The sequence below is a fragment of the Amblyomma mixtum genome, chromosome 2 (genome assembly GCF_055824585.1).
Source record: "Amblyomma mixtum isolate Tamu chromosome 2, ASM5582458v1, whole genome shotgun sequence".
NCBI lineage: Eukaryota > Metazoa > Arthropoda > Arachnida > Ixodida > Ixodidae > Amblyomma > Amblyomma mixtum.
This window is the reverse complement of record NC_143013.1, coordinates 92234545-92251471: the sequence shown is the minus strand read 5'-3', so window position 1 is coordinate 92251471 and position 16927 is coordinate 92234545. Positions and strand designations below refer to the sequence as shown.

At 46.2% G+C, this 16927-nt stretch overlaps 1 protein-coding gene across 1 annotated transcript in view; it reads left to right on the top strand.

Annotated features, from left to right (window-relative positions):
• The first annotated feature begins 994 nt into the window (after positions 1–994).
• Positions 995–16927, top strand: part of LOC149360175 (arylsulfatase B-like) — a 33418-nt gene continuing 17485 nt past the window's right edge. Inside the window, exons 1-3 of the mRNA XM_089567793.1 lie at positions 995–1051; positions 9322–9435; positions 16562–16721. Of these exons, the coding sequence (XP_089423919.1) occupies positions 995–1051; positions 9322–9435; positions 16562–16721 (331 nt within the window). The remainder of the gene's footprint in view (positions 1052–9321; positions 9436–16561; positions 16722–16927) is intronic.

Sequence of the window (16927 nt, the reverse complement as noted above, 5' to 3'; positions counted from 1 at the left end):
GTTACGAATTTTGGATCACAAAGTAAAGCTACAGGTATCGAGAACCTTGCACTCCTATGTTGTACACCTGGCGACGAGACAGGCACCATAAGCAATGCTCAAGATGTATAGGATACCGACGCGCTGAAGCGACGCTTGCGGTGCTCTTTTTTGTTTTCTTTCCAGATCTCTTGTGAAAGCCTGATCTATGTCTGTACCATGTCGCCGAGTCCTTTGCGCCACCGTGGTAAGTAAAATGCCAGCGCGGGCCACCCCTTGCACAGTTTCTTGGGGAATAACAGGGCGTTTTGTTTTCAATTCTCTCGTGGCATATTGAATGTTTTTGCAGCAAGTACCTTTACCTAGCACTGACAGCGGCTGACCAGCTAAGGAAACTATCAAAGAATGTTTGCTGCAATGAAAACTGTAGAAGGATGTCTCCTGCTGGTTCCAGCAGTCGCAGATGATCCTGAAAAACCTCTCACCCCAAAGCCCTGTGTTTCAATTTTTCTCCAAATTTTCCTTTAAAAGGCAGTGTTCTGTGAGTTTGTGAGTGCAGAGTTTTGCATCGCACAAAAGAAATCAGAGAAAACTTGTGGCTAAATCGCTGTACAGCACGCGCTCTAATTGAGCACAAAGTAGGTATTTAGTGACACATTGTTTTACACTTCGGTTGCATTGGGTATTGGCATGGATCGGTGGGAAATTTTCGAACGTCCCCATCGGACGCGGCGACACCGGACTGGAATAGACGGCTTCGCAACAAGTGTACGACCAGTGCCTGCACTTGTCCGAGGCAGAATGACAAAAGCAGACTACCGAAAACTAGGAAGCAGAGAGCGTTTACGAGGAAAACATCGAACTCTTCCGAGGCGAGAGGCGGTACTCTCAGCATTGGTGATGTGGAAGAGTCTTCTACGCGACAGCGTAAGGCCAAAGCCGACGTTTGCGTTTCTGTTTTTACCAAGAAATACGGATTCGTCGAAAAAGTGACTTTTACAAGAGGCTCCCATAGATGGTGCCAGACACACCAGCGACGCATCGGACCGTCAGCGATCGGAGCAACCACGAGGTACGCGCCAAGCGCAGAACCCGTCGGCCGCCATCTTCCTCCTTGCCCTCGTACAAACACACAGCATTCGACGACTTGCCTTAATACCGCCGCCTCTCAAGATGCTGTGCAGCAGGTCATAATGGTGTATCCCCTGGGCCTTGGCTTGCCTGTCAGACACGCTACCACTAGGCCACCCAGGCACGTTCGTACTTCTTGATTCAAGTACAGATTTTTACGCATGCCATGCAATCTTCTCCAGAATGACTGGGATTTTAAAAGAGAAAGCAGTGTCTGCATCTCCATGGTCAAGAGGAACCGCAGTCGCATCATATCTTTAAAGAAGGAGCTTAGGCGCCCACTCAATTTTTTGACTAGGCATTGCCGCATAGAAAATGCGGACTCGGTTAATTCTTACACATTCAAGTGCTCGAATTAAACCTAGGATAAAACAAAAATTACCACCTGTCTGCACAATTCCCACTTGAACAAGGAAGCGATTTAACCAGGATCACTTCTCTCCAAATTCTTCTGAGCGACGCAGCACTCAGTGGAAACACGTATTAATTAGTAGGTCATTTAACTCTTTCATGCTAGAAAGCATGGGTACAAACATCCGTCTAAAGGGATTTCATGCTGAGCATGTAAAAACGTTTATTCCTTAAAGCAGATGCCTCATACACACCCGTTAAATCTGGCTAGATTACCATCACCTGTTCCAAAAGAACATTGTTTTGAGTTTAGCAAACAATGCGGCGTCTTCAAGCAATGTTCATTTCGGCGGATACCGTACTTTGCATGCACAACAGCTAAGACATCAGAAGCATTGCGCATCATGCAAGTACAGCCCTTCATGCGGACGATTTCGCTCATGACTACCAAACGGCACCGAGTTCAGCTACTTATGCAAATAATTGCACTGAAATCAATTAGTTTGAACAGCAGTTCTCTCGCATCAAACACCAACTGCGCGGAATCTTTGCAACATCAGTCAACATCAGCAACGGTGTTGCGGGTCGATGCTCCAAGTGAAGAAATAGACCAAAATCAAAGCTACACTGTCTAACTGGGTTCTCATGGAAACCTCACTAGCGACCACTAGAATTTTACCACGACCGTGACGTCAGAGATTTGATTGGAAAAAGGGCGAGGAACAATGCTGTTATTAGAATTCTTCCTTTGTAGCATTTCAAAGCTCGCAGAAAACTTTTTAGCGTTCCAGTCAAACTTAGAGATGGTGGGTAGTCCTTGGACGTTAATTAGGACGGTTTGGTTTATAGACGAAGCCTCAGATAACTGTTATATTCAATTACATCAAGACTGTCACATTTACTGTTTTGGCTCTGATATTTAAAACTACAATTCAGGCCAAAAAAAAAGCCAACTGGAACACTTCACATCTCAACCCACCAGTTAGAGACCAGCTGTTGAGAAATCAAAACGCAGGAGCAGCAGTTCTCGTGGCAGTACGACTGGATATCATATGTCCCTTCCATACGCGAAGGCACGCTCAATGCCACGCACATGTAAAAGCGGCAGCATACGTACAAGTACGCAGAAGGCAGGAAGCATTCTACAGCTGCAGTGCTTAATATTTGCACACTGCACAAAACAACAAATCTGAAATAAAAAATAATCACAGAGTGTCTACAGATCGAGCGTCACAATACCGGCGCAAAGGGTGCTGTTAACGGTTCTTCTTTGATTACGAGGACATGCTTACACGATCAGCACGAACAAGCAGAGAATAAAGACGTTACTACAGACAACGCGTAGTACGTTCGAACAAGTACATGAGACATCGGAAAAGACAAAAACATTATGCTTCTCTTATTTGCACCCGCCGCTGTGGCATCTGTGGTTAAGGAGCCCGCCTCCTGAGCCGGAGTACTTGGGTTTCGAGCCCGGCAGGGGCAGCAGTCTTTCGATGGAGGTGAAACGTAAAAGGAGCCCGTGTGCTCTGCGATGTCAGTGCTCGTTAGAGATCCCTAGCCAGTCGAAGTTATTTCAAACCCCTCCACTAAGGCACCTCTTTCACTCTTCTTTGAATGCCCCCTTCCTACCTTTCTTCACGGCTTGGATCAGGTATCCGCCTATAAGCGAGGAAGTTACTGTCTCTTTCATTTCCACAAGCCAATTTGAGTTTTTTATTCCCTATTTTGTCGAGCTTTTTAAGGCGCGGTAAATCAGTGGCAACATTAAAGGGACAGCGAGCATGTGCATTAAATACGCTCCCGGCAAATCTTTAAATATGTACACGGCAACGGCATATTTAAATCGAGATGCGAAATAGTCTCCACCTGAATTAAGCTATAGACTTGGGACTTCTGAGGGCTGGAATAGATGCAGACAAAAGCACTCAACTGGAAAGGCTGCTCGAAGGATCCTCTTTGCTGCACAATTTTTGAAAGATGACTAGGAAACCGCGCTGTGTTTTCTGTAAATTTTATTAGTACTTATAATGCAGAACTAATGCGCTTTTGCTAACTAACCGTGAAAATACATGCGCGATTAAGTGTACCCAAAGAAGGACGAGGATATAGAAGCAATCACCCATTTGTGAGATCAAAGCCGTGAAGCGCGCTCCATAAAACGCGAAATTTCATCCGAAAAGCTTGCAGTGATTTTCGTGGTTCTATCTGAAGTGTCAGGCATTTGATCCACTGAAACTGATGCAATGTCGAAGCGCTTCACGCCAGTGATCAACACCACCCTTTCCCAAGGGGCATGTTGTCTTACTGGGACCCACAGGTCGTTAAAGATGTGACAGTAAGAGCCACCCGGAGTGTGCCCGACGGATCACATGGATGTACCACCGCTTGAAAGCCGTCCCGAACTCTTTCAGTGGCGGCTGCCGCAGGCGTTCGTATCCAGCGTGACTGCATTCACCATTGTACAGTGTTTGCAACTGAAATTAATTGAGGGTTTGGTGAAAAGCTACAAAGAAACAAAAAATTTTCGGCATGTACGCTTCGGTGTGATGCACTTAGCTCAGCTTAAAGTTTGAGGAGGTGCCAGAGCACAGGATCGAGGGAAGAAGAGAAGAATGACTGGGGGGAATTTTCGGTCAGGACATGGCAAGAGCTGTCTACAAACGGGCTTATGAAACGACTGAAGTTTTAAGCCCATCTTGATAATGATGATCCTACGGTACTGAGGTCGATGTTAAGACGCTGTGGTATTTGTCTCATTCCCACTCTGAGAGAACTGCGCCCGTAAATGGAGACCATGCATGAACAATAATGAAATACCGCAGAGTAAAGCTCCGAATCTCATCCTGGGTTTCCTATATGGAAAAATACTTCGGAATTATGTCAGAATGAGGAGGTAGGAGTAGATTCCTAGAATTCTGATGACACCATAGGCATTCCACTTCCCATATATCTGCTCCAAGAAAACTCTGCCGTAAGCACTTTGAGATTGTCCCAGTTCTCCCGGATGGTATCTACAATGTTGTATGGTTGCATATCTAAGTATATTAACACTGTCCGCATATTAATTTCCGCCGTAACCATCCCTATTTCACGATCTACGAAAATAGAAATGCTGAATACACTCCGCATCGAAACCCACGAATTCGCAGAAAACATATGAAGTAGCAGAGTAATAAGTAGATACTTTCACTTCCGCGTTCCTTGGCCGTTTGTGGGTGCGTGCGAACTTTAACAAAAACACACACGCTAGCTCGTGCGTTACAGAAAAGAGAGACAAAAAGATTCAACAAAAGTCACATATCTGAGTAGGCGTATTCGCGACAAGGTTCACCTCGCTGTAGTGGTTGCCAAACTGAAAGCCTAAGGGCTACATCATGAGCAGCTGTAGCGCTAGGCACAATGTGCCAGCTCGAGTAGCTAACTATGGCAGTGAGGTAGTACATTGTTGGGTAAAAGCTTGTGAGGAAACCAGCGCACAGCTTCTGAGCAATGTGACTTCGATTTGGCGGCACTAGGAATGCTTCATGCTGTAGAAGTTATGAAACGACCTCCTCAACAGCTTTGAGTGCGGCATAATGTAGCTATTTTTCCTAGTAACATGTGCAGACATAGCATCAAGAGATCGACTGGAGGGAAATGTTTGAGTCTGCCAAGCGCGACGTTGCTGAAAAGCACAAAATTGCTCAACGGGAGAACGGAACATGACCTATAGTTCATGCATACAGCACGAACTTCTTTTGCGTAAACTCCCCTATTACGGCATCCGAGGTGTAGCACTTGCTCTAATAAAGAGCTATTTAACTTCCAGATCGCAATTCACAATAATAAATAAAGTCGAATCGGAGATGGAAACTATTCAATATGGAGTATCCCAGGGGTCTATTATTGGACCTGTATTATTTCTACTATACATCAATGATATTGTTAATATTCAAGGGCACAAAAAAATGGTTCTGTACACAGATGACACAAACGTCTTTTTCTCAGGAAATAACATACATGAAATATGCGCGGAAGCTAATATTTGGTTTAGAAATTTAAATACATGGTTAAACTCAAATAGGATGCAACTGAATATGACAAAAACAAAATATTTATTGTTTAGGTCAAAAGGACCGACAAATTTTCCACCCTTACCAATAGAATTTCAGGGAGTATCCATTCAACGCACATCAACGATCCGATTCCTAGGAATCGTGTTCCATGAAAATCTGTCATGGTCACCTCATGTCGACGCCTTAAGAGCAGATATAGCTAGAGCAGTTGGCTTACTGAATAAAATAAGATCATTTCTCCCGTCTGGGGTTAAACGTGAAATATACTATGCACTTGTCCACTCGCGTCTCGTTTATTGTTCTCTGGTGTGGTCAACGACAATCGAGACAAATATGAAATACCTATTATCATTACAAAAACGAGCTATGCGGGCCATTGGAAATGTTCCCTACACGGAAAGCACTGCCCCATATTTTACCAGATATAGCATTCTTCATGTAAAACAACTGTTTAAACAAAAACTATCTCTGGAAGCGCTACGCCAATACCGTGCTGATATACCGAAATTTCAAGAAAACTATCAAGCTAAACAGCCCCCTATGAACTAAGACAGAGCGAAATAGTTAGGGCCAGATCACGTACAAACTATGGCTTACGGAGGTTATCGTCGCAAATGCCACAACCCTTCAACAAATACCCTGATATATTAAACTTAATAAGTTCTGATGTGTCTCCTGTTCAATTGAAAAAGCAAGTTAAAGCAATATTTTTATCGGAGCAGGAGGTGCATGGGATAAACTTCTGAGCCAACTCTTGGTGCTATTAATCTGTATTATGTTGTACTACCATCGTGGACTATAGATCATATTCTATTAATTATGTACACTGGATTGCATTTCACATTATCAATTTTTGTTTGGTGAAACATTTTTGTTTACTGATAAACTTGATGCCGTACGTAAGAAATTGTTTTTGTATTACTACAGTTCAACTAAGTTACTTTCATTTTCGTTCTACAGAGAGATTAGAGTGTAACCTAAGACGGTGTATATCTTTCTGTATTCTGTAATGATGTGTTGTACTTCGGTGTGCTTATGATGTATAATCATATGTACACTTGTGCTGCCTGTGCTGTCAGGGGGGCATAGCGTAGTCAGGCCCCATCCGGGCCTTTTGCTATTGCCTCCTGAGCCAATTTGTAGCAAATTGTCTCAAATAAAGAAAGAAAGAAAGAATTTGCTCCGCTCCCCTGTTATTTATTCTACAAGGCCTTCAAATGTTGACCAGTACGCGTGGCACTCACATCTTATTAGTAATTTAACAATCGTTTCAACCCTCTGACGGTTACGGCGATGCAGACATCGATAGTGAGCGGAAATACGGCCCTGGTTATGTAAAATTAATATAAACCTCGAAGAGTCAGACACCAAATCAGAGTCAAGAAGCACGTTATTAAACTAAGGACAAGGCATGTCCCGTGGGACTGGTGACAGATCATCAGTAATTAGTTTGTAAACAACCACCTTGGCTCACTGGTTATGGCGCTTAGCTCATGACCCGAAAGGTGCGGGTTCGATCCCGGCAGCGACGGTCGCATTTCGGTGGAGGCCAGGTACTAGACGCCCGTGCGGTGTGCGATGTCAGTGCATGTTATTCAGCCCCAGGAGGTCGAAATTATCTGGAGCTCTCCACTACGCCATCCCTGATAGCCGGAGTCGCTTCGGAACGTTAAACTCGAGAAAGCAAAAGCCAGAAACTTTGGTTTGTACGGGCATGAGCAAAAGTGAGACATCATAACTCCGACGGCAGGAGCGGCTGCGAGGGCGCAACGTGGTGCCGCTATCTCGCGCTGCGTGACGGTTAGCAAAAACCGATCGGAAGATTCCTGGCTAAAAAGCAGAGAGGTGACATGAGGTTGCCAGTGTAGGAATCAAAACGTATTTAACGAAAATGGCGAATTTTAAGAGTGATTTACAACTGAGTTCAACAGACATAAAGAAAAAAAAAAACGAGTAAAGTGGCAACTGCCACCACCCCGTTTAAAAGGGGACGCTCCTTCCTTCCTTCCTTCCTTCCTTCCTTCCTTCCTTCCTTCCTTCCTTCCTTCCTTCCTTCCTTCCTTCATTCCTTCCTTCCTTCCTTCCTTCCTTCCTTCCTTCCATCCATCCATCCATCCATCCATCCATCCATCCATCCATCCATCCATCCATCCATCCATCCATCCATCCATCCATCCATCCATCCATCCATCCATCCATCCATCCATCCATCCATCCATCCATCCATCCATCCATCCATCCATCCATCCATCCATCCATCCATCCATCCATCCATCCATCCATCCATCCATCCATCCATCCATCCATCCATCCATCCATCCATCCATCCATCCATCCATCCATCCATCCATCCATCCATCCATCCATCCATCCATCCATCCATCCATCCATCCATCCATCCATCCATCCATCCATCCATCCATCCATCCATCCATCCATCCATCCATCCATCCATCCATCCATCCATCCATCCATCCATCCATCCATCCATCCATCCATCCATCCATCCATCCATCCATCCATCCATCCATCCATCCATCCATCCATCCATCCATCCATCCATCCATCCATCCATCCATCCATCCATCCATCCATCCATCCATCCATCCATCCATCCATCCATCCATCCATCCATCCATCCATCCATCCATCCATCCATCCATCCATCCATCCATCCATCCATCCATCCATCCATCCATCCATCCATCCATCCATCCATCCATCCATCCATCCATCCATCCATCCATCCATCCATCCATCCATCCATCCATCCATCCATCCATCCATCCATCCATCCATCCATCCATCCATCCATCCATCCATCCATCCATCCATCCATCCATCCATCCATCCATCCATCCATCCATCCATCCATCCATCCATCCATCCATCCATCCATCCATCCATCCATCCATCCATCCATCCATCCATCCATCCATCCATCCATCCATCCATCCATCCATCCATCCATCCATCCATCCATCCATCCATCCATCCATCCATCCATCCATCCATCCATCCATCCATCCATCCATCCATCCATCCATCCATCCATCCATCCATCCATCCATCCATCCATCCATCCATCCATCCATCCATCCATCCATCCATCCATCCATCCATCCATCCATCCATCCATCCATCCATCCATCCATCCATCCATCCATCCATCCATCCATCCATCCATCCATCCATCCATCCATCCATCCATCCATCCATCCATCCATCCATCCATCCATCCATCCATCCATCCATCCATCCATCCATCCATCCATCCATCCATCCATCCATCCATCCATCCATCCATCCATCCATCCATCCATCCATCCATCCATCCATCCATCCATCCATCCATCCATCCATCCATCCATCGGAGCTAGCCCGCGGAGCCAGATATTAGCGCCGCGATGCGGCCCCGCCGATGCTCCTGCCGGCAGAGCCGTCGCGTCTCTCCACGTTTGCTCACGCCTGTACAGTCAGGCCAGAAGGAAACGCGAAGAGTGCGTGTCATCAAATGAAAATACCTTGTGTGCTTTCAGCTTTTGGGCACCACTCGTATGATTCATGTTTAAGTGGAAAATGTCTACCAAAGTATTTATTCGTAAACGACTTGTAGAGGAATATCTCGCTGCAAAGCGGAAAAGTACGGCATATACGTGTTCGCGTTTCATTCTGGCCTGACTGTAAATCTTCGTCTTATGTACAGCTTGTGTGCAGAAATTTGCGACGAGTGTGTTCGTCTGAAAAAATTTAGTATAGCGATGGAATGATCAAACAGAAACTGTGGACACTCTCTTTCCAGGTGGCCAGCGGCGCCTTGGTCACCATTATCGCGGCCGGCATTTTCCTCTTTGCGTTGAGCTCCGGTGAAAACCACAGACAGCCGCACATTGTCTTCATAATGGCCGATGACCTTGTGAGTGAAGCATTTGCGTCCCATTATTGGTCAGCACGCAATAGTAAGTCCTCAAAATAAAAAAACAATCTAACAAGTGTTCGCCTCTTGTGCGTCATGCCTCAAACGTACACTGTAGGCAGACCTTCTCCCTTTAAAAAATGCTTTGGCCTGAATGTTTGGACAGATATAAAGTATAAACCGGCCAAAAAAAAAATGCACGCACGCATTTTTGGTCTCATTTCTTCTGCAGCAACGTACGCATGACAGCGCAGAGGGTACATGCAGAATAGAAAATTGGAGGTGACTTAAGCTTCATCCTAAATATATGGCGATATAGCGTACATAGTAAATTCCCATATATGCAGAAGGTCATTCTATACATTACGTTCATAGATCACTAGGAGTCCTCATATGAATCCTGGCGCAGTGGTGCAGCGGTTAAGCGATGCGCCAGTGCCCGCCCTACGTTGTTAGGTGCTCCCAGTGGTGGGCCTTGTGTGGCACAGGTTGGCCTTATCGAGCAACCAATCAATAATTTAACTGCCAATTGCCACGGTGGGCAATTTGGTTACTATCCAGTGGGCAGTTTGTGATGACGCTGCGAGGTCACGTGGGCACTACCTGCTGGATTCATGCTCGTGATTTTTCACTCACAACGCTGACGCTGGATTTTGTGGACAACGAGGCCTTCAGCGCTATCACGTTAAAAGAATAGTAACTGTCTAGCAGCGCACGTAGCTGTAAATGATATCCTGTAGTACTGTTGTGACTGGGTCTAAAAAAACGTAACCTAAGAAAGCAGGCAGAATCTAACACCAGCTCGAACAAAAATTAGTCACAATAGGTTTAAAATGTTTTTGAACGTCAAAACAGTTTTTTTACTCAATCAGCGTTGCAAAAAGAACGGGAACAGCCATAGCGAAGCTGTGCGAACGGAAAAAAATTTAAAAAGAGTTATATTTCTCTGAGTAGACGTGCAAAAGCATGTCTTTAGCCTCGTTGGCTCATGGTTTTGTTTTTCTGGGTCGTTGGCACGTCTGGTGACCATACTAGTTCAATAGTATTATTAATTGAGGAAGACGACGACGTCCAGTGCACAGCGCAAGAGTGCGTTGAAGGTTAAAAGGAGGCGTAATCGGCTGCGGCGGTAGCATGTCCTTTCTGATTGAACTACACAGTCTCTGGAAAACGCGCATGATTGACCGACATTGTGAATCTGTTGTTTCCACAAAAGACCACTTTAGCAGAATGATTGTCGATCTAAATAAATTGTATCACGATACAGAATTCGAGCCAGAATGGCAATTGAATCATCACCTGTTTGAAACATAACCGATACTGCGAAATCATTATTTTTCCTGGTGCGTGCTTTTCCGCTTGACTCTATTCGTATATTAGGTGTTCCTGACATCGTACATGTAATAACAGTACATGATGACCCTTTGCCATTAAGCTTATCTGCCTTACCAGCACGCAGTGCAAGAGCTGCTACGAACAACTTCGGTAATCTACCGGTTGGCAGGAATGATTACGGTCGAAGGCTAATAAAGTTTCAGGGAGCTCTCATATGGATTTCTATACCCACAGATGTGAAAACATTACGCAATTTTTCAGAAGCCATGAAGCGCTTCTTATTCAGTAGCTGAGGAATATATATTCTGTAATTGTCATCTGTGACACTGTTACCCTTGTACAATCAGTACATGGATGTTCCGATGGCTACGCTTAGTTTTCGTTTACTTTTATTGCGAAAGCAATACTAGTTGCACTTTCAGCCCGTCGCGTAGCGAGGCCGGTAGCTACCAATGACCTTTAGCATGATCCCCTGCTCTGACGTTATGCCATCTGCCCCAAAAACCAGGGGCCCAACTCGCGCCGTCGCGTAGCGAGGCCGCAGCTACCAAGCGTGGCCTAACTCCCGCTCCTGCCGCGCACGGCGCGCTGTAGTGCCGGCGCCCACATTTCGCTGGCTGGCCTGTATGGAAGCCAGCGCTGCGCGCCCGCCGGCGCTCGAAGCAGGCCCAGACTCTCTCGGACAAGTCGCGACGTGCAGCGTGACTCATCTCGCCACGCCGGCGCCGACACGGACCCTTCCTCCTCCCCTCCTCTCCGTCGGTGCGAACTCCTCCGACGCTCACCGGCCGTCGCCTCTCGACCATTGGTCTAATTTGAACGGTGGCCAGTGCCGTGACCTGATTGGAGGATTTTGAACTGCTGGCTGCCGCAACCGACACCAGCGGCTTTAAAAGCGGAGCCGCGCTGAACCCGAGCAGCAGACGGGCAGCAGAAGAGCCATCACGACGGAGCTCCGCTCGCCGCCGGGGCCACCCTTCTTCTTTGTGCTAGCCCGTGGTGCTCTTGGCCCTTGTATTATGTAAAACCTTTGTACATACTGTACATAAAAGTCATCTGACTCACCGTTGCCTCGACCGTTTCCTGGCTCGGACTCCCAGTCCCAACAGCGCTTAGCGGTCTGACGTCATGCCATCTGCCGCAAAAGCGCGCCGCGCGCCGGTGGCCACACGTTTAAACCCTTGCGTTCAAAGGCACGGCATCGCGCTGAACGGGTGGTGGCTAGAGATGTGAAGGCCTGAAAAAAACACTGCAATTTTGGAAAAAAACTGTTTTTTTTTCGTTTTTTTCAGACGAGGAAAAATGGAAAGAAACATCGATTATTTCACAATGCAATTTGAAGGTTTCATGATTGCTTGCTTTTAGTTTAGGTTTTTGTTTTTGCTTTGAAAACCATTACAGCGTGCCTCGTTGAACGATTGGAGAGCAGTCGTCATCGCTATTGCAAGGTAGTGCTTTTAAATTGTTCGTGCTGCGAGTACGCGGGTTGAAGGCCTGGCCACATATAAGATCAGGCTTGACTGAAAAACATACTAATACTTGAACTCACGGCTAAAGTAGAATAAAATGGCTGCAAATTCTACAGCGCTACACACAAGACATAAATAACATAGGCTGCTGTGCATGTAAGCGGTTTTAGCCAAATCCAAGCCTAGCTTCTTTATTTCCAACGCAGCATAGTACAGGACATCTGCAGGAATTTGGTCCAGGATAGTGGTCTTCAGCGAAGCACGTGGCCCCATCTAGCTGGTGGCAAGACCTTTGCACCAACCAGCCGCTAACTTGCCCGGCTTGCCGACTGCTGCAGATATCACCATCATCCGCCAGCTGCGAACGAAACTGGTCCCGTTTCGGAAACGTCCATACAAGGATTCGCAACAGGCTTTCAGGGGAACGCGTTCAAGAGCTTGTGTATGTGCAGTCGAACCTAGCTGTGGACGCAGCTTCAATCAATGCTGCTGCGCGTAGTGCCGCATCCAGCTGAAGTGGCTCTGAGTCCGATATGGAGTGACTTATAGATCAGTTTTCATGTTCCCTTTCTTTTGTGCAATAGAACAAGAAGTTCATTCTACAAATATGATATTTATATCTCAATATTCGCCTGAAGTGGAAATCATTATTTATCTTCTCGGCGCAATAGAACAAGAAGTTCGTTTCACAATATGACATCTATAACTGCATATTCGACTGAACTTCAGAGAATTATTATTGATCGTTGTGCTGTTGCTAATAAATCTGTTCTTGTCAAGTTTTGCAAAATTTCCAATTTTTCATGAAAAAAACCCTGAAAAAAACGGTTTTTTTCATGCCATTCAAAATTTCTTGAAATTTTACATCTCTAGGTGGCGTTCCTCCCTTCCTGTCCGGTGTGGTTAGGGCGTCCACCGAGATGACAGAGAATTACTGCGTAATTTCCTTTCCTCAAAAAGCGTCGCGTTCAAAGGGCAAGGCAGCGCGCCGAACGGGTGGTGGCGTTCCGTGGACGGCCTGGCAGCGCTACAACACGCTGTCGCGTTCCACTCCTAAAGGCGAAGCTTAAGCGTCATTAACTATTTTTGATAACATAACCCTTACTAAGAGCACCACCAAGACACACCACCAGCCAACCTAGGCGCAGTCAAGGGAAATTGCTTTCGCAATTACTGGGCTTAACCAAGCTAAGCCTGAGCCAATTTTTTCACTCTATTACCGCATGCCACATTATTTTGGTACCCCTCTCAATTGGTCCAAGCCGTCGCGGCGGCTCAGTGGTTATGGTGCTCGGCTGCAGAGCCTGAAAGACGCGAGTTTGATCCTGGCCGCGGCGGTCATATTTCGATGGAGGCGATCTTATAGAGGCCCGTGTACTGTGCGATGTCGGCGCACGTTAAAGAACCCCAGTTGGGCGAAATTTCCGGAGCCCTTCCCTTCGGCGTCCCTCATAACCTGAGTCGCATTTAGACTCTGAACCCCCGTAAACTAAACGAATCACTTGATCCCACTAATAGCCAGTCCAGATATGGGACGAAACAAGTTGCGTCAAGTTGTATAACATGTGGGTAAAGTTGTAAAAAACCCCTCCTAGTGCTGTGCTTTCCATTTCCCTTTTTCTAGGGAATCGTTTCTTAGGTGTGTCCTATTTTCTTGTAGAATTGACATGACCTCTGTTGCGTCTTTTATCGTGTTTGTTTAGGTGGGCCTTATTATGCATTGTGTTGATTTCCGATTGTTTTATTGATGCTTTGAAAATAGTTCATGCACTTAAAATATTGCTTCACTGTAACAAATACCATGTTTCTAGAAAAAGGCGACAGCATAGTGCCCTCATGCACTGGCCATCAAAGCTGATCTGTTCACGGCGCCGTGGATTCGAAACCGAGTGGCAGCAATATTTATTTGATTAATTTTTTATTCAAGGTCAGCCTACCGCGACGGAACGGCTTTTGCAGCTTCGGCCGTTAAGTCGAGCACATTCGCTCTAACATTTACGCCAAATTCATTGCTCTCACACGACACATTCAGCGACAGCTTGTGCTCGACTACAATATAGTCAGGCCGGCAGTAGAAAACCGCTATTTAAGGTTAGACGGGCAAGCCGACGGTAAAGCCTTGAGGCGTTTGCAGAACCTGAGATAATCACACGCACAGACCTGCTTTAATGAGGCGGGTGGGGCCAGAATTCATTACCAAATGCCCTCGCGACTCCCTTGGCTTATCGCTTGCTGCCGGAACCATCTCGCTTTGGCTTGTGCGGCAAGAACTATTGGGGTTTGAGGGTTTATGCGCCTTGGTTTTCTTCGGCCCGCACTGTGGAGTCCTAATGCCGTCGCCATTTCTGCGCCGCAAGAAGTGCGGGTTATGAACGGCTTGACCACGGCGTTACTGTACGCGGCAAAAGGTTCTATTATCGCTGCTTTTTGTATCGCATATCAGAGAGAAAAAGCTACACAGCTGTTCAGCCGGCCTGTTAGCACACGCTGGCGGCAGAATGCACGTGCTTCGCAATGAAATGCGTATGTGCGCAAACTATTCATATGCACGCGCCCGGCGCTGCAGAGTCGTTTGGTTTTTAGAGATAAAGCTGTCATGCGAAGTTAAACCGGATGGCGCATCACGTTGCCCGTGGACACAACGAGAGGCACAGCAGTTGTTTGCCAGGGCAGCCACCTGCTGTACTTCTCGACATGCACAAGTTACGCAGCTGCGAACACTAAGACCAAATTCACAATGTAAAACCCGGAGCTTCTCTTATGCCAATAAAGCGTGGTCAACGGTGCAAACAGCGCTCTCATCGTTTTGTGAATAATGTGTATGCTGAATGATGCGGGAGCGGTTTAAGAGCAGCTTGAGATTAAAGTAATCAATGCAGCAAGAAAGTCCCCTTGAGGCCGGAGCCTTGTTTTCTAGCATATAGAATTTTTGTTATTCAATGCCAATCTCTTGAGGCACGCTTCTATCTTAGTAGTGATATCAAATAATAAACAAATGGCAGTCAAAAATCTACCTCACTGCGATATACATTCACATTTCTAAGCATACAAAAGATTCCTAAAAGTAAACTGAGTAGCAAGAGGTAAACAAGTGAGGTGCATTAGAGCATACATTCCACCTCTATGCTTCCCAATTCAAGTGATGGGCCTGACGAAACCTTGTTCATTCGGATGTGGGATTCATGTAAGAAAGAAACCTTGCGACAAACCCGAAGGTCGGTATTAAATGCACTTTGGCTGCAAGAAACAAGGCTTCGAAACAAGGCCTGAACAGGAAGTAATGAGAGCTTAAGCTCGGAAACTGAAACTTCTTAACATGTTTTGTCAGCGTCTTGTTTCTTCCTCACATGACTCACGCCAAGCGCTGCGATATGCTAGTGACCTCAGAAACGTAAGAAGAAAGTTCAAGAACGTCACAGCTGCTCCATGCTGCAAGCTTGTATTAGCTGCGTAGATTTTTGTGGTCGTGCTTTATGCTTCTTTATACTTCTGTTAACTTAGTAATTTCGGCTACGGTCTTTATTATTTTGCGAGGGGTAAGGATGCTTCCACATTCATTCCTTGAAAAAATCTTCCTGTGAGTCAAAAAGACAGCGCCTATGAGGAAACGGTTGAGAAAAAAACGGTGGCACCGATTAGCTTAGCGTTGCCCTGTGAATCGTAGTTCGTGACTGCTAGAGGCGAGTAAGTGCAAACCTCTCAAACATTCCCCTCATCCATGCCGCCGCTATGAAAATGCTGTTTCATCCGAACTGTACAACCCTTGGCGGACGTAAGTGAATTATTCCATTGCTTTCAGTGTGCAGCTGAAGTCGCATGTCAGCGTGATGTAGAAAATGAACCTCCTCATTATTTGTATTCCCACATAAATGGGTCTTAGCTATAAAAGAGCACTTGACTTAATGCGCATATTTCATTCGTAATGTGCACATTGTGCATTTTGTGCTTTGGAAGTTAAACAGAACGGCTACCCCGTCCTTGAAGTGTGTTCGATGGGTGCTCCGAGCATCAACACGCGCGTACTGGTTGTAGAAAAAGCTCAGTGGATGCACAGGGTCTTTGGATGTGTATTAATTAAGCACCTGGATGGTACCCACTGCATCTCTGTGACACATTACACTATAGCAATAGCAGCGCAGCATGCATGATATAGCAACGTAACGTTGCGTTGCGGCTAGGCGGCTGTGACCACTTCATCCCCATGATATTAGTACGAACTGATTGTTAAAAAGCTCCATTGTATTGCCACACAAAGCCTATAGATGGAGCCGTTCCGAAATCTCGGTGGATCCTGGCCATTCACACCTTTGCCCTAATTGCAGGGATGGGCTGATGTCAGCTTCCACGGGTCGAAGCAGATCCCGACGCCTAATCTGGACACGTTAGCAGCTGATGGTGTGGTGCTCAACAACTACTACGTGCACCCGATGTGCACGGCTTCGCGGGCTGCCCTCATGACTGGACTCTACTCTTTTAGATACGGTACGAGTAATTCGCACCCATCAACGTCAAAACGCCGCCTCTTTACGAGCTGCAGGTTAAAGAAACATGAACAGCCCTTTTAGCTGAAGACTCGGTGGCACGTACAACGGAAACAAGATGTTTAACCTAACCTAGGCGGGATAGGTACAAAGTAAGCACTATGACAGCGCGTGTTCAATGCTCTTCTCAGAGGCTGCTGAGAGCTG